We start from the raw sequence: 23,565 nt of genomic DNA, 5'->3' as shown, positions 1-23,565 counted from the left end.
CTTTATTCCCCTCCAGAGCAGGGTATGGGATAAGCCAGACCCCAACTCCTCCCAGCAGTGCACAGATGGAAAACAAGGAGAGGGCATTTTCAGAAGCTGCAGCAAAGGCAACTGGAACTGCCCAGGGAATGAATTCCTCATCATGGGATATGTAAAGCACCAGAACAATCTGCAGCAAGGCTGTGGTTGTGTGAAGAACTCAGCTGGGCATGGACCCCAGCAACCTGTTCTTACTACAGGTTTCTGACAGAGGCCAAGCAAGGTGATTCTAAGGTCCCTTCCAAGCTAATTTTTCTATGATTTCTGTAATTTCTGTCCATTTACTTCTAGAATGAGTGAGCAATCCATTGAAATTTCTGCTTGTAGTTGAGTTTCATGCCATTTATATAATTTTTACCTAGTGAAATATGTAGAAGCAGAAAAGCTGGGTAGAGGTTAGTAGAGTAATATCTTGGGATAAGATAAGCATAAAAACTAGGCTGTAATTTTCATTTTAAATCACTGCTTTAAAATTGTGTGTTGGCAGATGTATGCTCTTGATTTTTAAGTTGTAATGACAACAAAGTCTACCGTGATGGAAATGTGAATTTCTCTGTCCTGTAGAGTTTACAGTTGGCTTTGAGCAGGGAGCGACTGATGGGGTGGAGGCACTAAGAGAGCAGAGGCACAGAGAGGAGTCTCATACACCTATAACTGTCAGGTTTTGTGAGCATTATGATGAAGGAAAGCCACAGGCAAAATGGGAAGGGCAGGAGAGGCAGTGACTCCACTGGGTGTGACCCAGCAGTGCAAAGCACAGCAGTTCTCCCCTGAGGTTGTTCCTTTTGTCACAGGAAATTAGCACCCGGGGCTATGAATGTCTGGGTTTGTCCATCTGTGATGAGCTGTTGATGGTTTCCCCCTCAGAGTAAGCAAATACAGTTGTTGTTTTCCCCTCCCCCCCCCATGACTTCTTGGCCAGCCTCTTCAGTCCAGAAAACTCAAGTATTGTGGATATCCTTACATGTAGAGTCGCAACTGTTTTCCAGTTTTTATAAATCAGTGACATTCCAAAAGTTTACTGCACTTTCATTCAATAACAAACCATCTCCAGGTAAAGTAGTGCTGATTAAAGCAGCAGAGCTCAGGAGGAAGCGATGTCCTTCTTATGCATTGGATTTATTGGATAACAATTGTTTTGTGAGTCCAAAAGACACAAGCTCTATCTGTTATTCAGGCGCCAATATTACAAATGGGTCCTGTTTGTTCACACTGAGTGCTACACCCAGGCCAAACCTTTGGATACACACAGATCAGATCAAAAGGCTTAGGTTAGAATAACTATGATTTTCCACTTTCAAAATCTGCCCAAAAAATCTAAACTAGATATGTTTTAATTCATGATATATCTGTCGAGTTCCCCAATTCTGCAACAATACAATGGCCCACTGAATGCATTTAAGCATTCAAGAAGCGAGACTGAAAAAAAGTCTGACAGAAGTAATCAGTAAATGCCAGACTAACATTTACTGTATCCACCGACTTCTACTATTCATACTTTGAGTCAATTTTTATTCTTGAAGTGCTGTTGAAGAGAAATCAAAACCAGAAATAGAAAGGCATAGACATAACCTGAATTTTTCAATACAGCACCATCAAACAAAAGGGTAACAAAAGCTGTCACTCAGGGACTCTTCTGTTTGTTAAAGCATACTACATCTTGAAAAATACAGTACATTTTAGTGTCAGACTCTTAGTTTGAAAAGCTCCCTTTCAGTAATGTTGTACTTGTCTTGTACAGCTAGATCAAGTCTTCATGCAATCACTGTAACAAGCAACTTGCTATGACAAGTGAGATCCTTGCTTCCAGAAAACACTGCAGGAGAGGCTAAAGCAGTGTACAATTATAGGTCTCCATTTCATTTTTATGCAATTACCTTCAGTTCAGCTGTGGGTCCATCTACATTATGTCTTTTATCAATTTAATGTTTGCACAAAGTGTCTGAAGAAATAAAGATTGTGCTAGACCAGCAGAAAAAAAAGAAGAAAAGGTGGTTAGCACTTTTTTCCCCCCTATTGTAGTTTTTTCCTGGATGGAACAGTAGTAGCTTGAGAGTTTGAAGCAAATAAATGTAGCCAAATAGGCTTTAAAAATATATTACATACCACTTATACTATTTATGATTAATGTTAAATGAGAATATAAAAAACCCTAAATTACAATTAGACCTGGGAAGGGGGTCAAACTTTGCGACTGTCTTTTAAGAGCCTGTGTTCAGCTTCAGATGTCCACATATGTCTGTGTTTTTAACGTATAGAAATCAACAACTGAAGTGAACTTAAAGGGAAAAATAAGTGTATCGTGATGAAGAAATCTCAGATTATTCAGTGTTAGACTGTTAGGCAGAGGCTGCTAAAGGTACACCCCCACAATGTGCCATTTTTAAATAGAATGAAGTAGCAACTTTCTTCCTCACATGGGGAAGCTGGGACTCGCCTTGGTTGTTGCAGTAGAAGACTGGGATCGTTCACCCATGTTTGTATTAAAGATAGTCTCAATACTCACATGGAATTTCTTTTTTCTTTCTTTTTGGATTTGGGCGATTCAGATGGCTGACTACAGTGTCTAAATTCATAAAAGCACAAAGTAAATCACTTACTTTCCACTGATGCCAGCCCCATATCCCTCTGGTTAATGGGGAGGACCAGTGATGCCAAGACTAGCATTTGCAGTATGTCCCCTGACCTCTATTTCTCTTCACTGGCTTTAGGCACAAATCAGCACCTCACAGTCCTGGAGAAGAGGAGTCTTCAGTTTCCCTGCATTCCCTGCTTCTGAAATTAGATTTAGTATAGAGGCATAGGAGGGCTCTAAGTCTATTTTTGGTAAGTGACAGAGGGTTTAAGAGGTGCTCTGTTTTGCTGAACAGGGACTGCAACAATGCAGGTAATCCAAAGCAGCTCTTGGAGCAACAGTTTAGGAGGAGACTCCACTGGAGGAGAAGTGATCTCTGACCCTCCTAGGGCTCATCCACATCTTACAAGCCAAGGAAGAGGGAGCCTGTGGCTCTGCTCAATGTTGGCATTTGTTCCAAATCCATCCTGGCAGTGACCCTTTGCCTCATGCCCCTGTAACAAGGAGTCCCAGGGGTTAATGATAACTGTGTGGAAAACTGTAGCAGTTTAGGACCTGTAACTTTTTAATTTTCCCCTGAGGCATGTTGGAGTATCAGTGCAGGGAAAGCACAAAGGGAATGCCTGGCTGCTCTCCCTGCCATTTGTTATCCTGTGCCCTGCTGTCGCTACCTGTCTGTTTAATGAATCACATGCTCATCACTGAAAGAGCTTTGTGCCACGTCCATTCAGACCCGAGATGACACAGGCAGAGCCACATCAGACCTGATGGATGAAAACTTGTACGTATGAAGGCTTGATCTGAACTCACTTGGTTTGAGAGGACTCGTAGCACAATGAAACCCAAACCTCAGGGTTTGACAGCAGTACTTCAAAAAAGTGAAACTCAAAGAAAAAAATCCAAACACCTTTTCTTGATCATTTTAGGGATACAGTAGTCTTCCAGGGAGAGAGTATCTCTGCATGCATGGGGCCAGGAGCTTACCTGGATGGTCCTCACTGCTTGGCGTCACCCCAGGGAGGGCCAGTAGAGGCAGGGAGCTGGTGCGACGGTCTTGGTGGAGAGAAGAAAACAAAATTGAAGAGGGATGAGTGTCAAATAAATGTGGTTTGCTCAGCTATCACCCTCAGCCACTTAGTGTCACTGACTTCAGGAGCTGCTGCTCTGAGGTCAAACAGAAGCAAGTGTGCTTTCTTGCAGAGGGAGGTTGCACGGCATGGTGCGCTGTTTGTGTTACATTCTTGTCTCATTTCAGCAAAGGAAGAAAAAGATAAAACAAACTGCCAAGAGAGAAAGTTTCACCCAAGAAGAGGTGAAGAAGATCACCAGCAAACACAGCAATTCAGGTAGGTACAGACAGTTCGAGAGCTGGGAGGTCTGAGATGAAATGTGGGGCATCAGCCATGCCCAACAACTGTAGAAACCTTAGATGAGGATCCCAAATCATCAGCAAAGGAAGAGAGAGGAAATTTAAGCGCAAACTCTAACCTTCATGGCTTGGAAGTCTTGGTGGACAAGATGCCCAAGGTCCCTGTGGTGGCAAGCCCAGGTCCCCGCACAGAGCAATGTTGAGCTCCTCCACCTTGGACGCACCTACCAGGCTGTTCACTCCATGCCTAAGCTTGGAGGCTTAAATCTTCTTTCCTTCTCTCTCCAAGTGTCAGGGAGGCAAAGTAGGAGGGGGTGTGGGACCATCCCAGCAGTGAGTGCAGCAGATGGAGCAAACCCCACGGGAGCTGCTGTCGCCCACATGGGAGAGGCCAGAGGGAGCGCGGGCGCCGTGGACCATCAGAAGGGAGCTGCTCTAGACCAATATATCACGGGGGCTTTCAGAGACTTGTGCCCATTACATTTTGCTGAGCTCAGACAGAAGGATGCAGGGGATTTGGAGACTGTTTATTTTTGTCGTAAGGAAACAGGAAATAGTACACAAGGCTATAAATATACCCCAGGCTTCAGATGACATCATGAAGTCGTGCGAGTGTTTCACTACTGATTTACGATGATGGACTGGTAATTCACAGGAGCTTTGAGTTTGCTTTATTTTGCTGTTGCAGTAACAAAGGTAATGGTGCAATCCCGGGAGGGGGTATTTTATCAATAGTGAATTTTTGACCTCATTGCATACATTTTAACTTCATGAATTAGTGACCTAGCTAACTGTAAAGCCTTCCATAGGCTTATTGTAAATCTATCACAGGACTGGCAAAAACTTTTGGCCCAGATCCTAAGCTCTGACAGGCATGTGTTGATGGACTGCATAGCGAGCACTTCTACTAATATTTCTCACTAATTATACCATATATTAAGAAAAAAATGAATGAAGCCAATGTTTATATGCCGCTTTAACTGCTTTTCATATAAGAAAGCAACACAATCCCTAATAAATTTTCACCTTCAACATTTCTATTCATTATAATTTTTACCGTGATGAATGAAGTTAGAACTGGAGAGGGAGGGGGTTCATCTTGAAATCTGTTCAGTGAATGACTGAATTTACTTCCCTTCCCCAACTTGTGTCGAGGAAGGAGGGAACAGATGGACACAGGAAGAAGAGGGAGGCGAGTGCGGAACGAAGGAGATGGGTGAGGAACAGATGGAGTCAGGAGAAAGTGAAGAGGAGAGTCAGCAAGGATGGTAGAAAAGTTTTCCACTTGACCTTGAGCTGAAATGAAGATCTACATGCAGCATGGGGCAGCTAGATTTTTGGGATGCGTCTGTTTTTCTCTCCATGGTACTTATGCTATAAGGTCTTGTGGGCCATCCCAGCAGCTCAATGCACCCCTGGGGACTTGCAGAGCCAGGACCTGGATTCTCCCTAGGGGTCACCTGCCGCAGAAGGGCACCTAAGTTGTATTCAAATCCCATAATGGTAATGGCAGGAACAAAAATGGTTGGGGTATTGTAATTCTCCCAGGCAGCCCAGCCAAGCCAGAAACTGGAGTTTATAATTTTGAAGAAGTGTACTGCACCCAGTCTGTTAGGATCTGATGGCCAAAATACTTGGAGTAATTTATGATTTTACCTGCTTAAAGCAAGACATTTGAGATGGCCTGGTTTTCAGAATATGCTGAGCATCTGCGTTTTGATGCGTATTGAATTATATATCCCAAATCACTAGTAAGTCCTGGAAAATCTTGATTGAATTCTTAATTCTGTTAAATTGCCTGCATATACTTCACTGGTTCTGGCTTTGCTAGCTAAAGAATGGAAGAGGTGAAAGCTAAATATTGGCCATGTGTGTCATTCCCTTTGAAGAAAATGGGAGCCATGTGCACTCACCTAACAGCAATGTTTGGCCCCAACTATGATTTCACAGCTGGGCCCTAACTTCAGGAATGCCAAAGCACTAAATGACTCAATTGGAGTAATCTGATCAATGTTGTATTTTCACTGTGGATTTAAATTGCACACACAGCAAGAGGAGAGTTGGTTTTCTTCTCTCTCAAAATCACTTTTCTCTGCAGATTTGATAGCATAAATATGAAGTATTGCTCTCATCACACAAATAAGTGAAATGGCAGAAAACGTATGTCAAATAAAATGCACAACATTACGTCCTTTTTAGTTTTTGGAGCTTGTTTAAGAAAATGGCTTCATTAATTTTGACTGAATAAAAGGTTCCTTTAAGGGATTTCAATAGGTGACATGAAAAATGTTAATACGAATGATCAAGACAATAGAGGTTAAAACTGTTTTGAAAATATGTTTCTTTTATAGATCTCGGCTGTTGGAAGAGTTACAGAATAAATATACGGTAGTGCTGACATTCAGTGCTGTTTCATCTTAGCAAAGAGTTTTTAATAAAGAAAATTCTTTTCAAGGAATGCTTTCTGCAGCCAGTGTTCAAAAAGAGGTTTTTCCCCCCTCCCAGTTTAATAAAATTAAAGTAATTTATGTCATATTGATATGTCGATATGTTTTTCAATAAACTTTTTCACAGAGATTTTTTTAAAATTCTCTTCACTTTAAAAATTATAATTATATGTCTTCCTCCCACTTTGAAAATGGCACAAGGTGCTCATTTGCAGAGCTCTACTGTTCAAATCTTCACTGAGAATAGAAATGTCATGACTCAGTTAACAATGCTTTATTATTCACATTGATCTTTTTTTATAGTGTTCTTTATCTCAAAAACATTGTAAATCAGATATCTTCCTCCCACTCTTTTGTTCATTTGCAAATTTTTATTATTCTAGTTTAAAAAAGCAATGGAGTGTCAAGAGTCAGTGTATATTGTTTATGTTCTTTTTTGCTTTAAAATTACTTTTAACTATAAAAAGTAAGATGTATAGCAGGAAAAAAAAGGGCTGGATTCAAGGATGTTTAAAAAAGAATTGAAAGGATCAGTGTGAATTTTATGCTGTTCTCTTACACCTTGGAGTTGTAACGACTTTGCAAGAAGTGGGACCGAGCAATTTATGAAAAGGTTTTTTATGTGCTAAGTCCAAAGTCCCTGTTGCATCAGACATCATCATCTTTGTTGAAGGCTGGACATAATTCATGCCCTAAATGACCACAACAGCAAAATTCACAGTGTGTTCACTGGCTGGTTTGTAGGGCCTGCCCAGAGCCCTTCCTGTCCATCGTTCCCTCTCACAGCCTGCTGGGTCCTCAGCACCAAGATAAATCACTTGAATTTTCAGAGGAACCTCACAGCTTTGGTACCAAGTGTTAACTGCAGCAAAAACACACCATCAGCTGGTCAACAGGCAAGGCAATGCCTGAAACCCATGGGGCTGGGTGTGGGATACAGCTGTGCACCCTTCAGGAGAGCCTTCCCAGACCCCTCAGGACTTGCTTGTAGATTGGCTCTCCCAAATTCCCCTTCAGCCACTGTTTTCTTTTCCTATCACATTTTTCTTTAGGTCCATATTTCTGTCCTGGCAGCTGTGACTTTTTGAAATGGCATCCATGAGATAAATCTATTACAGGAATTGGGGTTAGTCCAGGTAGCAGCAGGATCTCATGGTATTTCACATGTTTCTTGCTGTTAGGCAATTTTTTTTTTAATCTTCTCCCTGTTTTGAATTTCATGATCAGAGCATCCTGGCACCCTGTTGTTATTCCAGCATGTCTTGAAAGAAATGATCCTCTCTGGGAGTCGCTGAGATGGAGTGGCTATACCTGAAGTTGTCTTTAAGCCCCAGACTGGATTTTTTTTGTTTTATTGAATTATAGAGTGGTTTGGGTTGGAAGGGACTGAAAGAACATCTAGTTCCAACCACCCACCATGGGCAGAAACACTTTCCACTAGACCAGGTTGCTCCAGGCCGTGTAGAACCTAGTCTTGAACACCCCAGGAATGGGGAGGACCTCGTAGGAGTGTAGTGGCCCCATTATATGAAACAGCCCTAAGAAGTGTTGTAAATTAAGCTAAAGTCTGCTTCCAAATTCTTTTGTTTCTTCCTTTTTGTTTAAAACTGCGCACTACTCATATTTGCTAAAAGGGATAATTAAAAAACTCAGAGCAAGTAAATCACAAACTGAACCTGAACTGAAAACACACAGCCCTGTCCTTCCCCCTCCAAGAGGAGGGCTTAGCAATGTTTGTTTTTATTAATGTCAGTAGGTCACCCCAGTCACCATATGGCTGTGCCAGTCCCTGTCCTCTTCCCCAGGCTGGGATTTGGGATGCACAGCACCACACAGAGCCCCTGAGGTCACTCTCTGATGGGGCTACCTGCACACCCCTCAGTGGCTGCTGGGCCAGATCCATCCCCGTGCTCATGGACAGCTTCTTGTTGTTCTGCAGGGCTAACTCAACCCCTCAAATTCACTTTATTCCTCACTGCACAGAGTGAAACTGGAAGGTTTGATGTGCTGTCTCATGTGAATTGACCTTGTTTTCAAAGCAGAAATACCCAAAATTTTCCAAATGTTATTGTTGTTATTGTTGTTGCCTCGATGCCTCTGCTACATTAATTCATTCTTCCTTCCTCTCATGGCTAATGATTCACCCTACAAAGAGGTTAAGGTTGTCTGCCAATATGATAAAGTTTCAGAAATGAAATCCTAACCTGAACTGAGTAGCCAGAAGTGGACTGGGCTTTATTTAGTACCCTCTCACAGTAACTAAATGTAGGTCTCACCCATGGACATCCTTGTGTAACTGCTCACTCTTTAGCTGGGGATATTTATAGGTAACATAAAACAGAAAATGCTGAATTTATTACAAAAGTTTTTTTTTTTCCCATGCAAAACTCTGTGTCATTAAATTTGGAAAGCACTTAAAATTCTCAGTTTTATTTTTGGTAAGCACTATGTATTGAAAAGTGAAAATATCAGAGGGATCTCTAGGCAGAATCTGTGAACTTTCCAATGAAAAGACAGCACAGTGTCTTCCTTTCATGTCCCAAGGTCCTTGACAACTGTGCTGCTTTCTGAATGACACTGAAGTTATGTGCCAAGAGTTTATTCCCAAAGGAGGCATTGCACACACTTATGGTCACAAAGATATCCTTGCACAGCATTAATGCCAGAGCAGCTCCAAGACTGTCAGCATTTCTATTTGGTGGGGGGAAACACCAACAAACCCACATATATCAACACCATCAAACCCATATATCCTTAAAAGAAATCTAAACATTTTAAATGCTGTGAAATAGAGCTGCAAATCACAGCATTAATCACAGACAGTCCTTAGAGCTCTACTGGTGATAAATTGACACATGATAATATATGACTGCAACCCTCCATGTCTTCTAATAAGGTATAAAAGCTTTTCTTTGATTTGAACCCAGTGGTGAGTGGCAATCTGAGAATCTTATGTCTTCTATGAGACTTTCCTAGCAAACACTTCCATTTGTTTCTCTCTTGCCTGCATGCCATGCTGGAAAACAACTGGGAGCTGGACTTGCACTCTGTAATAAACATTATTAATCTTATTGCCATCTGAGCACCTCCCCAGGTGTTTCAGAACAGGCTGTGCTGGACCATGCTGGAAAACTACTTACTTATCTTCACTAGGGCTTGATCCTGTATCACCAGATGTCAAAGAAAACAATTCCAGGGAGCTTAGATCAGGCTCCAAGCCAGCCTCCAATATGGTGGCCTTCTCTGTGTTTCTTGTACTCTTTTCCTCAGAAAAAGCCACAGACAAAGCAATTAGCAATATCTGAAGGAGAAGATGCACCATGCCGTGCATCTTTTTACAAATCCTTTTTCCCCCTTCACTGAAGATGCAGAACGTCTATTCTGGGGGCAGACAGATGACATCCACTGTTACTTATGTATGTAATAAGTCCTCTTAAAATGCTGTAGTCTTGCCGGCTCTGGCAAAGACAACCATGGTAAGTGTTCTGCTCACAGCATTAAACACACTTCTCTCACTGTGCAGTGGAAGAATGTGTTTAAACTCGCAGTCTATCACTATTCCTGGATAGTGTAGGAGAGTCAGGAACACTCAAGATGTCTTTTCCTGTGTATATGAACTTGTTCTGAAGAAAATAGTGTTCTTAGAAAACATGAATCTTATGGCAGAAGAAAGTTTTCTTCATGATTGTGCTACAAAGGCTTCTGAACAGCTGCTTGTTCCTTTGGGTGCATGAAATATGAGGTTCAGCCTGCTCAGAAGTGCAAACACGTAATTTCTTCTCACCGTGGCACCTTCGCTGTGGTCATTTCCACCTGGCTTTGTGATGCTGGCAAGTGCAGTATCAGCACAATGTCTCCATTGTGTGAGCTCTTGGAGGAGAGCTGTAGAACTCCACAGCCCCAGAAAAATGCCAGTCTCCCCAAAGCTGTCTGTTTGTCCTCTTTCACCAGAAGCTGTATTCACAAGGGGTTTTGTCAGTCTGATGTGGGCAGTGAACACCAGAGTTTCAGGTGTTGCTGTAGCACAGCTCCCACCTGTCTGTGCACCATGCACAAGGAAGGATTGAAGGGTTTTTGGGGAACTTTTAGCAGGCTGGGTTTGCCAAGGCCACAGGAGAGGCTCCCCTTATCCATCCCTCTCCGGGCTGCCCAGGCACAGGGGCAGGTGAGAGCCCAATGCTCTCCTCAGCTCTCCCTGACATCAAAATCATCACTGAAGTTTTGCACAAGGCTCAGGTGTACAATTGAGAGGAAGAAGTGGGTGTCAAAGAAATGGAGGAGGTGTCACTATTTTGTCACAGATTAGGCAATAACTAACCCCCATTAATCCTTCAGAGCAGGGCCACTGGTTTGTTCTTTTTTCAATCTGTTCTGTATTCAAAGCAAGTGCAGTTTTTTTTCTGTCGCTATACTGCTATTGTTAACAACTATAAATGTATTAAAAACACAGGGGCATTTTAGTATGTGTATTGTGCATAAGAAACATTGTTACATGACAAGCTCCAATTGGCAAGTGAAAAGAGGTTTTATTGAAGGAAATAGCAGTAGCAAACAGTGAACTATGCAGAATAACGGCAATTGTTCCTTTAACATTGGCAGTGCACGTTCACTTAATATGACTGCTCCTCTGTCTCTGCCTCTTCCAGACCCAGAGGACCTGTTAGACAAGCAGGCAGCCACCTCTCTCTGGGATCAAGCTGTCAATGCAAACTTGCTTTCTTTCTATTTCTCTGAGCTAAGCTATACCCCCAGAGCTCCTGAAGCTTTTCCTGAGTGAAAGCTTTAAAAAGGCTCCATTCTAAATTACATCACACGAGCTGTTCTCTTCAGACTGACAGAACAAAAGCAGGAGGGGGGTGGGGGGGAAATGCCAAAAGTACCATCTGAATTACTTGAGTTGCACAGGATGATTTACCTCCTCATGTTTTATCAGAGCAGGTGAACATCTTGACCTTGCCTACCAAAGCCTCATTAGTCCTCTAAGAAGCAGAGAAAGTTTGCATCGTGTGTGTTTCCAGTACAAACAGAACCATAGAATGGTTTGGGTTGGAGGGGACCTTACAGATCACACTGTTCTAACCCCCTGCCATGGGCAGGGACATCTTCCACCAGCAAGTTTTCTCAGAGCTCCATCCAGCCTGGTCTTGAACATTTCCAGGGATGGGACATCCACAACTTCTCTGGGTAACTAGTGTCAGAATCTTGCTGTCTTCACAGTAAATATTTCTCCTGAATATCAAGTCTAAACCTACACTTCTTCAGATTTAAGCCATTTCCCCTTATCTATCACTTCACGCTTTTGTGAAAAGCCCCCTCTCACCTCTCTTGTAGGCCCTCATGAGATACTGAATCCATTGGGTGTAGGCTTTTTGGTTGCAACAAAATGGGTGCCCATTCCCAATAGGGCCATGGTGCTTTCTAAAATGTTTAGATAATGTGGTTTCTAACACAAGCCAGCTCATTGCTAGTGGAAGAGTCCAGCCTGTGGGTGCTGCCCATCCTGATGTACTCATTCTTTAATCAGCAACACCCCAATTAATGGTCATGGCCCACTGCTGAGGGCCACTGCCAAAATCTGAAAGGTCTCTTGGGTTGGCTCCAGCTGGGAAGCTCCAAATGCCATTTTCAGAAGCAATTGGAGCAGATAAGCATTACCCACTTCTGGAGTGACTGGATAGAAAGCAGATAAATTGGCAAATCTCCCCAATCTAAAGGCTTTCAGATGGTGTTCATTGGTATGAGAAGCCTCAGTTAGGAAAACATCCTCAGCTGGGAGGGGAGAGGACCACAGTCCTTGCTTCTCCTTTAGTAGATAAATAGAGGAAAGAGGGCAAACATCATCATGGCAGTTCTCCAGGTAACGTGCATAAATAGTAGCCCTAGGAAGTAGGCAGCTTAAGGGTTGCCTGACACCAAAGTAAAGCCCTTAGATCCTACAAATGGGAATAAGCAGCCTTTTTGTGGCTACTAAGCTGACCCTTTGGGGGTTCTTACTCAGTTTTGATAAGAAAATGGTGGTGAGGTTAAGAGCTTGCTCTCATGCACTAAAGCTTTTAGGCTTAGCACCTTGCACAGCACTTTTGTGCTTGTTCTGCTGTTTTGAGTAAGCTTCAAGATGTTTCTTTAGCATCATTAATGCAAAAAATAATCTCAATTTAAAGATGTGCTGAAGGCTAAAACAGATGAGAAATACTAAGGAAAAAGTGTTGCTTCCATCTCCCCTTGGAATTAGACTTATTGAGCTAATTATTTTCATGGAAGGTGCTACTGAAATGATGTGATTCCATGCTCTATGTGCTGTATGGGGAAAAAGCTGAGAAGGTAAAGGGTCTACCTGAGTTTCTAAGGGGCCACCCAGTTTGAGAAAAATAATGGGAAAGTAAAGTTTCACTAAGCAGGAAAAGCTCCCCAGCTAGTCATGTGCCTTTATAACCCCACATGGATTATAAAGATCCACATGGGTCTTTTGTGAACCCCTCAAAGCTGTACTGTTATCAGAGGAAAGCTAAAAATCAAGCTATGTCCCCTAATTGACTTCACAAGTATGTTATTAAAGTAGTTATTAAGAATAACTCCTAATAGAAGTTGGGAGATACCCCTTCCCTCAAGTTAATGTCCTGGGGCCTCTCACTGAGATGATCTTGGAGGTGTTTTCCATCCAAAGTGATTCCATGATTCTGTGTTTTCCCCAGGGAACACAGCAATTTTCATACAGTCGACACAACTTCTCTTACCCAAAGGGGCAGAGACTGCTTGAGGATCCTGATTCACTGATGCAGCATTGAACCCTGAGTTTGAGTGAGTAATGTTTGTCTTTTGCTGTCTTTTTTGGTAGCCCACATCTGAGTTTTCTTTATGCACCTGACATGTGAAATGAGTCTGCCTTGGTCCATAAGGGACCATGCTAGTGTCTATTGAAGGTGATGGAGATGTTTGGTTGCAGGGTAAACCATAGTAAGTGTTCTATCTGATTCCTACACCAAAATGAAAATCTTAATTATGTAAAACCTTCATTCACAACTGAGTCAACCACTGGTAATGAACTGTATGTTTTGCTACAACCCTGCTGCTACAAATGGTACGGATAAAGTAGCTGGACTTTGGAAGGTAGTAGAATAAGTTATTAAACATAACCCTGGACTAATTTTCTGAACCATGGGTTTAGTGTATGCTAAAAGTTCAAGTTTAGCTCACCCATATTTTACGTGTTTCAGCATAGCATGCTTCCTACCTTTTTAGGTACTTTAGGCTTTTGCACTGCCTTTTACCACCGTGGCCTGTAAGAATCTCAAAATCTCTAACTGGCAGAGCTGAAAAATTGGTCGTGCCTGTAGCATTGTGCCTATTTCCTTTGTTTGGAGGGGAAGATGTAGTTCTTATCTAAATTACTGAGTACTTGGGTGGCACTGTGATCCTGATGGATGTGGGATTTTGTGCCACATAGAGGTCCCTAAAATAATGTTTTGTAGCTTCTTCGGTAAATCTTGATCTGAATACAAATTGTGTCTCAAGTTGTGCTTCTAATAGTGCTAACCAGTACCTTGCTTTGCTATCAAATGAGGAAAATGTTATCTGGAAATAACTTTCAGATAACAGGAAGAGTGCCATGTTCCTATTTCCAAACTCAATTCCAGAATAGCTGGACAGCAGTGGAGCTTCTTGTGGCCTGGGGACAAGTGTGCTTGTAGGCAAAGGCTTGTGAGTCTCTGATACTTTGCCACAAGCAAGACGTGGAGTCCCTGAGGAGCTGTGTGTCTGAGGAGGGATTAATTTGCTTATGCCATCGTGCAGACCACACTGACCTCTGCTCCCACCCTGCTTGATTCACAGCCTGTGTTGCTCTGTCTGGTACGCTGCTGCCTTCAGCCTTTGGGGGGGGGAATGAGGGAATTGCTTATTCCCATCTGGGTTGAGATCCAGAAAATTTACTTAGAAATCTGCAGCTATCATTTCTCCCTTTTATTCTCCAAGAATGTGTAAGACAAGCTTTATGCTATCTTTGAGCTTGCTAAAAAGGGAAGAGAAATTCATGCCTCTTCCCATGTGTTTATTTTGAGTCACGATTCTTCTGGGAAGGGTGATTTGTTTGTCTTTCCATGACAAATGACAATGGTTTAAGTTGCATCTCTGCCAACCTCTTCCTAAGTGGTTTCAAGTAGTTTACTTACAGGGACTATTTCATCTGCCACAGAACATGAGTTCTGAGGTAGTGTCTAACTTGCACTGAACAAGACCATGGAAAGTTAGCTTAAGGCAGGAAATTTGAGGTTCAGTAGACAGTAAGATCACAGGACCATGGAATGATGGTTTGCAAGTGTTTTGCACTCGGAGAAAAAAAAGATCATTTAGCTTTTCCTGATGGCACCAGGAAAGTCTTGTAATATTGGATATGCTGGCTGCTTAAACTCTGACTGTCCCTCAATGAGTGCTTGTGCTATTTAACCCCTGTAAAGTAGGAACATACAGTAGCCATGCATATATGATTTGGTGCTGAAGTCATTGCTGTAAGCTAATACAGGCTTTGTAAATGTCATTGTCAATGTCTTGTGGCTGTCTTGCTGAGCTTCAGAAAGAGTCTGAAATTTCTATGCAGCAAACTTCTCCAGCTCTCACAGCTTATGGTCACTCGTTATCTACAGCAGGAGGGTCGGACTTCAGAGACTGCAGCTTCTTTCCAGCCTGCAGGTTTCCTCCCCCTTCAAGTCTGTTTTTCACTCTTGCCAGTACCCTGCCTTCTGTTTAAAAGCATTAGTAATACCAAATAAAGCTAAAGACGCTTGTTATAACAACTAAGTTGTTTCCTTTTTAATCAGAGCACATGCTTATGCCAGGTTTGGCATGAAGAATCTGTGTAAGTGTTTGGTTCAGGGCACATAAGCTGATCATTTGTTAGAAGTAGTGGGTTACATATCATTTTGTTTTTAGTGGTACAATTTACTGGGAGGTTGGTACAAGCATTGGTAGTATAATTTTTGCTTGGTTAGAGGTTGTTAAAACGTAAAGACTGGGAAATAATTCCATTGCCATGTGTGCTGAATTGTGGTTTGGTCACAGCAGTTGTCTGTAGCTAAGTGGCCATCAAAACCTTTCTTGGGGTGGCAATAAATTATAAAAAAAATCTTCTGAAAATATCAGTTTTCAAAGAGTAAAAGATGCAGCAATTATTGTGACACAGGTTTGCAGTCTGTTTCTGATTATCTTTTTGGCTGGAGACTTGGGGTTTCTAATTGTAAGGTTAAGGAATCCTTTTTATCTATCTCTTGCCTCCTAATCCTATGCTAGACAGTATTGATTTCTGTGCCTTTTGTCTTCTGGGGAAGGAGACAATCTCTGGCTCATGCGAACATCTTGTTAGAGTCTGCTGAGGATTAGGGGGTGTGACAGTTTTCTTGCTGAGCCTTTTTATTGGGGATTTTTATGCCTGCTTTTCTGGGAGGTCTTTGAAATGTCTTTTATGTAGCAATCATTTCACTCTTTCTTTGTTGTCTCAAATGTTGAGGCTGTATTCTTCTCATCTGTTCCTGTTTATATTCCATACTAGCTGGTCATAACAGTTTAGCTTGAAACTATCATCACACTGTGTGCTTCTGAATCACAGGAGTGTTGCTAACAGCTCTAGGATGACTGCAGATTTGAGGGGTTTTTTTTAGGGCATCTGAAGATTTAGCATGGTAGTTTAGTATGAAATACCGATAAAGAGGTTCCAGATGAAAAACAGTCTGGGAATTGGATTTTTCAAGCATTCTCAGCCACGTAGAGGCACTTAAAAATTCTCCTGCTCTAATGAGAGAGGTCCCCCTTAGGGTGGTGTTCATCATTCCAGCTCTACCTGATAGGTAAGATAGGTGCTCAGTCTTGCTGAAATTCCTGCAGAAATCAATGATAGACAAGCCCAGCCTGCTGCAAGTCATCTCACCTTAACTGAAGAGTTAAAGCTAGGAAAAAGTTGATTTTTTGAAAGTCCGGTTTTGTCCCTACTCTCATCTCTTCCCCCTGCGGTTGGCTACAGATAATTATCCAGACAACAACCCAAACTTCTCTGAAGTCAGATGAACGACTAATCCTGGCCAAAGAAATGAGAGAAACTTAGCTTGTCATAAGGTTTTTCATCTCAGTTTCAGGAAGTAATGAGTTCAGTCAATGTACTGCAATACAGGTAAAGCAGTAGATTTTGTTGCCTAAAATTTTTATTAAATCAATGCTTTCATATCTTGAGTAACTATCTTGAAACATATGGACTTCTCATATATTTTCAAATTAGATGGTATTTCTGACAGTATGTAAGTTCAGGTACCAGCTGGGCAGATCCCAGATTTAAGGTTAGGCAAGGAGCCAGGGTTATGTAACCTTCCTGATAATGAAGATATGAGAGACAGTTTTCTGAGACGTTCATAAGGGAAAACTGCTTGCTTCACTTTCCCCTTTGATGAGATTGAGGTAAAAATTTTGGTATTGTGACTTCATTACCAAAACTGAGTGACTGATATGTACAAGATGCTGTTTCAAAATATGAATCTAGCTAAACTCTTCTTTATTTCACTAAACAGTGTATCATACCTTTGTGGGGGGAGAAGCTACCTGCATACATGCTTACTTTTTGCTACAAAAAATACTTTCCTGAAAGCTGGTTTCCTTTATTTCTCTCCCTACCAAAAATCTGCGCCATACAACAGCACTTCCACCTCCCTTTGCTTACTGCCTCTCTAGCCTAATTTTTAGTGCCAAAAGGCATATTTAATACAGTTCAATTCCGCACATAGCCACAAACCCCATTCTTCCAGATATGACCTCAGTGTATTTTATATCACACATCTTTTTGTTAAGGTATTTTATACATAGCATAATATGCAATGATACGGCACTGATGTTTATCAAAATTGTTTTACACTGTACTTATTTCCATTCCTGTCTTTTAGATCAAGTGCAATACAGCTGCAGATTAATGACACCTTTTAAAATAGGCTTAATGTGTTTATTTTCTTACCACATTCACTTCATCCACTAACTTGCATTATGGATTATATTTAATGGGAATCTTGTGGGGCTATCAAAGGGCATTTATTTTCTATTGAAATAACAATTAAGATAACACTCCACTACTATAGTAATCAAATAAACCTAACAAATAACAAAAACTTTTTTAAAGCTGCAGAGGCATGCTAACAAATCTATTTGATCAATATATGGGATGTGAAAAAAGAGGAGACAAGATTGACTGATGAATAAAATGGAACTGACACAAATAGGCTGACAGCAAGTCGCAAGTCTCTTTAGGGCAAATGCAATTAACTTAGAATAATAGACTCAAATTTGATGGTTAGAAATGCATTTTTATTAACAATCACAGCCTGAATCATTATGCACTCTTATGAATAAAATTGTAGTTATACTGAAAGTCTGTGTATACGTGTATGCATGTACATACAAAAAAGCCTTGTTGAAGGAGAGCTTTATTTTTTGTGACAGAATGGTTGTATGGGATTTAAAATATAAAGCATACAGAAATATTAATCTAAATAATCAAACCAGTGATATAAAAATCACATATGTAGTGTGCTAGTATTAATGATAAAGGCAATAAGCATCGGTCCCAGGACTGCTTGTTCTTTTGGGATGTGAAATTGCAATCAGGGATTTACAGATTTCATTCTGAGGCAGTGAAGTCATTACTAGAAACATAAGCTCATTCTCTTTACTTTAATAGCTGTTTTAAATCATTCATTTAGAAAATACATTAACTATTTATTGTATAGACAGTATGTTTCCATTGGCATTTCATTTTCATGCTTTTTAATAATCCTTTTTAGCAAATTATTTTATTAAAAGATGATTAGAATTAGAAAAAGGATCCTACGAATTTTTGAAAATGTTACTCTTGAAGAAGAATACTTCCCATTATTAACAGGTATGCAGCATTAAAACTTTAAAGGAAGAGAAGAGATTCAATTGCTAATGTGTCCTTTTTCTTTTGACCTTCATTGCAGTGGCTGATTGCTATTTGTAAATTGCTTTCAAAATTATTAATCTCATTTAGTTTCTGAATAAATACGTAATCTTCTCTTTTTTTTTTTCCCCCTCCCAAAAATCCTCAGGCTTTAGATATGAATAGAGCTGCCCGAAGGTTATGTTGTGGTGCAGATGTCTCTTTATTTGTGAGAAAAGAGAAAAAACACCTCTTAATGCAGACAAACACACAAGGTACTAGGAAAATATAACATGAATATGAAACCATGATACTTGCAGTGCTCTATGCTTAATTACCTTGAGAAAAAGGTGGAATAGTAGGAATTAAAACTGCAGTGGGAATTATTTGAATCCAGTGTTCTGCATGTTCATGGTGGACTTTTGTCTGGGCAGGGACAGGAGAGCAGCAAGACACGATGCTCTGGTTGCCTACAGCATGAAAAACCTTGCTCTGGTCCTCAGCCAGTTCCTGGGGTTGCTGAGATGGATCCAAGCAACAACCACGCTTGGTTTTCTCCACCTTGAAGGTGATTTTAAGCCTTGCCAATTCTCCAAAGTGAGAAGTGCACAGACATACTGGGGAGGCAGAACACCTCCTGTCGGGTAGGGAAGAGGATCATGGAAACCATTGAGAACAGGGATGGTGTCTGGCTGGGGAAGAGATTTTTCCAGTAAACACCTTGTGTCTGGGGAATTTGCCGTTTTGGTTTTCTGCCTGTGATTAGCCTAAAAGTCATTACTGTGAGGAAAAAACTTCTCGGGAACTCCTACAGGTGCTGGAGATGTTCCAGCCATTTTTTTTCCTCTCATAATCTATTCTAGGTTGTCACAGCAGCCCACCACAACACTTTGTGAGCTGGCTTCTTTAATAGCTGTCACTGCTTGTTCTCAGAGATAAGATGGATGGAATACATGTTGTTCTAGTACCACCAAAACTTGTGTGTGCCTAAAATGGCAAAAAATCCTGTTGGTTCTGGCATAGTTGTTTTACTTTTTACCCAGAAATCATTTCAGAATACCCCAAGACCTGGATTGTTGAAGATGTCTCACAGATCTAAGTTTAGTATAGAAAGGAGTCTGAGTAGTTCAACTTGTGTTGTCTATTTAATGTCTCCTTTGTAGACATGTTGCTGGAGGTTGATGGAAGGAAAGCTACTTTTTTGAATGTGTTGTTAGGAAAAGAATGTTCTTTGACCACAGTCATTCCACATTTTAAATGAGAAAGAGGTCTTTGATAAGTTACTTTAGGTAAGCAGACTAAAGAAGATCAGATGATCTGATTTAGATGGGGCAGGTTCTTTAAAGTCAGTGCACAACTGCCCTGTGGAATTGGGGCTGTGGGCTCAGTTCCACCAGCGTGATGGTTTTAGGCTACTGAAATACTGTCTAGCTTCACACAGTGTTTTCCTGATGTACGGAGATATAAGAGTAAGGAGGCTCAGTCCCTGCATGATGATAGACTGATTCTCCACTGATGCAATCATCCAACCAGAATGACTCATTATATCCATAAATATCTTGAGGCCTTTGTGTGATCATTTAAACTTGTTCACACCAACCTCATCTCATTTGCTTGAATGGCCTTTCTCCCGAGTTAGAATGATACATGTAAGAGAAAATCCAGGCCCTTAAAAATAAAATCATAATTAGTTTCTCTTAATAGCTGCTCTATTAAAAAAAGTCAGATATTCAAAAAGTATATTAGCAAAAGACAATGTAGCTAAGTACATTGGGTTTTTTTTTCTTAACTCAGCAGCCATGGGCTTGCTGCTGATGTTTCATACTTGCAATTGGTTTCTATTGGCATTTGTGTTCTGTGTTTTTTATATTGCCTTCTCAGAAATAATTTTGTTTAAAGAAGATTAGAACTACCAAAATGTAGCTACCAGGTCTTTGAAACACCCTGAAAAAGATATTTCTCCCTAGCACTTGCCACTGTATCTTAAACCTGCTCTAGTTCTGAACTCTGATTTTACCGTTTCACGCTCCCAAAATATTAAAAGATACATTCCCCATTGGTTTACACTTTCCTCAGTTTTTATCTTCTACAAATATGGCTTGGCCAAAATGTTCTTGATGAAATAAAAATACTTTTGCTTTGCTTTCTGTTCACCTCATCCTCGAGCAGGTGCCAGGCAATCTGCGGCAGCTCTTCTGCTACCTGAGAAATGTTCAGATATAGAAACACCAGGCCAGCCTCTGTTGTCACAGCATGGAAAGCCAAAAATAGATGATATGAGAACATATTTCTTCCAATGAAAATTTTTGCATCGACGTGAATCCTTCAGATAAGCAGCTTTTAGGGTTGGAAGAGAATAGTGCTGGAATAAAGAATCTAGAATGTACATTTTTAATATAAAAATAATCTGTATAATATAGGCTTAATTAGCTAGGGATAGGCATATTTGGACATTCCACCTTCCAGTGGTGAAGAATTGTGGCAACAGCTGGTCTTCCATGGCAGATGTGTTTCCTCCTATTAGTATGGTTGGAATGCCACAAAATAAGTAAGTTTCTTCCAAAAGCCACATTTGTAATGTATTTAGTTTGCCCTTCCTGGTCTGCTGTGTGATTCAGGACTATCCTGAAGGCTGGGTTTCACCAGACATCATCTTTAGGGCCAGTGGCATGGGGGAAGGATGGAATATTTTAGAGCTGAGGAATGGTGCCAAAAAGAATTACAGGTCATGCAGACGCAGAGGATTTCATTTCAGCTAGACCTGGTCTTCATGGCATGAAAATCTCTGTGGGCTAAACCCCCTTAGGTGTTTTCCCTCTCATTTCCCCTTAAACATCATTAAGTGACAGTGCCTGAAACACTTCCTAGGGCAAAGCATTGCCTAATCATCTTGGCTTGAAAAATAGTTCCCTAACATTCAAACTGTGTTTCACTCTTTTCCACAAATGAGCATGAGGGCAGGAGTCCCACTGTGAAAGTGGAAGTTATATAATGGCTAAGTAATTTAAAGTGGAGAAAAGAAGTCAGCACTGCAGATTCTTCAAAAGTTGATATTTCTGGAATAACTTGTTTCCTCCTGGTCTTGGTGGTGCTGCTTACTTATGCTTTTCTTCACTGTAAAGGGTCAGATTTTGTCCCCTCATGTGGTTTACTTTTAAATCAAATTACCCTTAAAGACACCCAAGGCAATTGCCATTTCAGTTAAGATCTAAGTGTGCTTGATGGATATCTTATTTATTATAGGCAGTGTCAGTGGTGCTAGGACAAGGGGTTGATTCTGCCTAAGCTTTTATGACAGTGCTAATAAAGTTCTCTGGTTTCCCAGATAACATGTAACAGCCCTGTTACTGCAGTGCAAAATTATGGTTAAGACTCAGCTGGTGGTTATTGTCCTGTAAATGTTCAGCATATTTCAGTGGTGCATTAGCAAAAAGTTGCTCGAGTGACTGGTGATTTCTGCCATGGCCAGAAATCTGTCACACTAAATGCTCAATGCAGATACAGGTGAAACATTTCTGTCCCTGAAAACTTGAGATCTACATAGACAGCTGAATTATGGTGACTTTACAGATGATAAGCTGCAATGTGGACACCAATTTATTTTTTTCTGAAGAGCACAAAAGCAGCTCAGGTAAAGTCAGGTACAAAACTGTGTTCATTTGAGTGCTAAATGGATAATGAAAACTCTGTATTTTTCTCCAGTTTTAAATAGTGTCAGCTACAGCCTTTGTCCTCTGTATTTCTTAAAAGCTTTGCTTCACTTTCTGCTGTCATCAAGGAAAGAACTGTGTTGATTCACTTTCTAGATTGCTTTCCAGCTGTGTATGGTGTATATTTTTAATTCCTTTAGGTTCAATTTGAATTGTTCATAGAACACTTACGTAATTTCAGTGGAAGTTCTAATGTTCTCCCATGAGAAGGTGAATTTGTGAGGATTGTCATTATGCTTCTTTTCAAACAATCTCTCCCAAAATTTTAAGGAAGGAAAACCATGAAATTGCACTAAAATGGCAGAAACCCCATATCAAAATGCTGCTTTCTTGTGCAAATAAGCAAAAGAACTGTAACTACCTTGGAATTCAGAGTAGTCTATGGAGCTCTGTGATTTTTGGGAAGAGGCTAGCCCAGCACAATTATCCTCTCTGTCTGGAGCTCACAGAACTCTCAGTAATTTTTTTTTCAGAGGGATTTATTCTTTGCTGCATTAGTGAACGCAGTCAAACCCCAACACATCAGCAGAGCCCTGTCTCTAAATCCAGGTGCTGCTCCCTGAAAGCCAAAGGGAGTTTTGCCATCGACTTTGATGAAAGTAGGAACAAGCCCTTTATTTGCAACTTAAAGCAAGTAGGTTAGAATTATGAAGAATGATTATTTAAAATAGCAATGATGTAATATCAGTGTCAATTCCATTATTTTAACAGATGTAAATTTGCTCTGCTCTTGAACTCTGGTGAATTTTAATGGCAATATTAAAGAGATACTATTAAGACTACTTAAAAGAACTATTTGTAAAAAGTGTCTCCAGTTAGGGGGGGGAAAGTTTAAATTGCTTTTTTATTCAGTCTGCACAATTATTTATTGAAGGGTTTTGTATATTACAAATTAATATGTATTAGAATCTGAAAAGATCACACAATAATTCCAGTAGTCATTGAATATGGGAGAGCTTGCACTGTTTAGACAAAGCAAATAGAGTCTTTATCCAGCTGGAGTTTAGGCAGTCTTCACCAGAGTGAAAATAAGGATTTTATAATGTAAGTTATGGGCAATGTAGATGAAGAAAGCAGTTTAAAATCAGCTGCTTAAATAATTGTAGTGTAAATTCACATACATTCCAAGGCAAGAGCCATGCCAACAACTCCAGCATTGTACCTGGCTGATGGTGACTGCTTCTTTTCCCTGGCAAGGGAAGCCCAAGGGAATCCAGGATTTAGAGGTACTTAAAGGATTCAAATATAATTTTTAGCAAAACCTGCATTCCAGTGGGGGCACTGATGGGAGAAGGAGGCCAGAGTGACCAAGGAGCAAGGCCTCTTAAAATTTATGTACAAAGCTGTGAGCATCTGCCTCAAAAAATGTTTATTTTCTGGAGTGAAAGTTTAGTTTTAAAACCAATTCTAGGGCTTCAGTTCAGAGCTGCTGAAATGAAATGCAGTATTTTGAACAGGTTGGTATTGCATAAACAAGGTTATCACAGGCCAGAAAAGTAGGT

General features: G+C 40.7%; 1 protein-coding gene across 1 annotated transcript in view; it reads right to left on the bottom strand.

The window, feature by feature from the left end:
* MDFIC2 (MyoD family inhibitor domain containing 2) overlaps window positions 1-23,565 on the bottom strand; it is a 43,058-nt gene that overhangs the window by 5,734 nt on the left and 13,759 nt on the right. The window contains exon 2 of the mRNA XM_062500905.1: window positions 3,599-3,667. Within this exon, the coding sequence (XP_062356889.1) occupies window positions 3,599-3,667 (69 nt within the window). The remainder of the gene's footprint in view (window positions 1-3,598; window positions 3,668-23,565) is intronic.

The sequence above is a fragment of the Cinclus cinclus genome, chromosome 12, assembly GCF_963662255.1.
Source record: "Cinclus cinclus chromosome 12, bCinCin1.1, whole genome shotgun sequence".
In the NCBI taxonomy this organism is placed as follows: Eukaryota; Metazoa; Chordata; class Aves; order Passeriformes; family Cinclidae; genus Cinclus; species Cinclus cinclus.
This window is presented reverse-complemented; position numbering and strand designations above follow the sequence as displayed.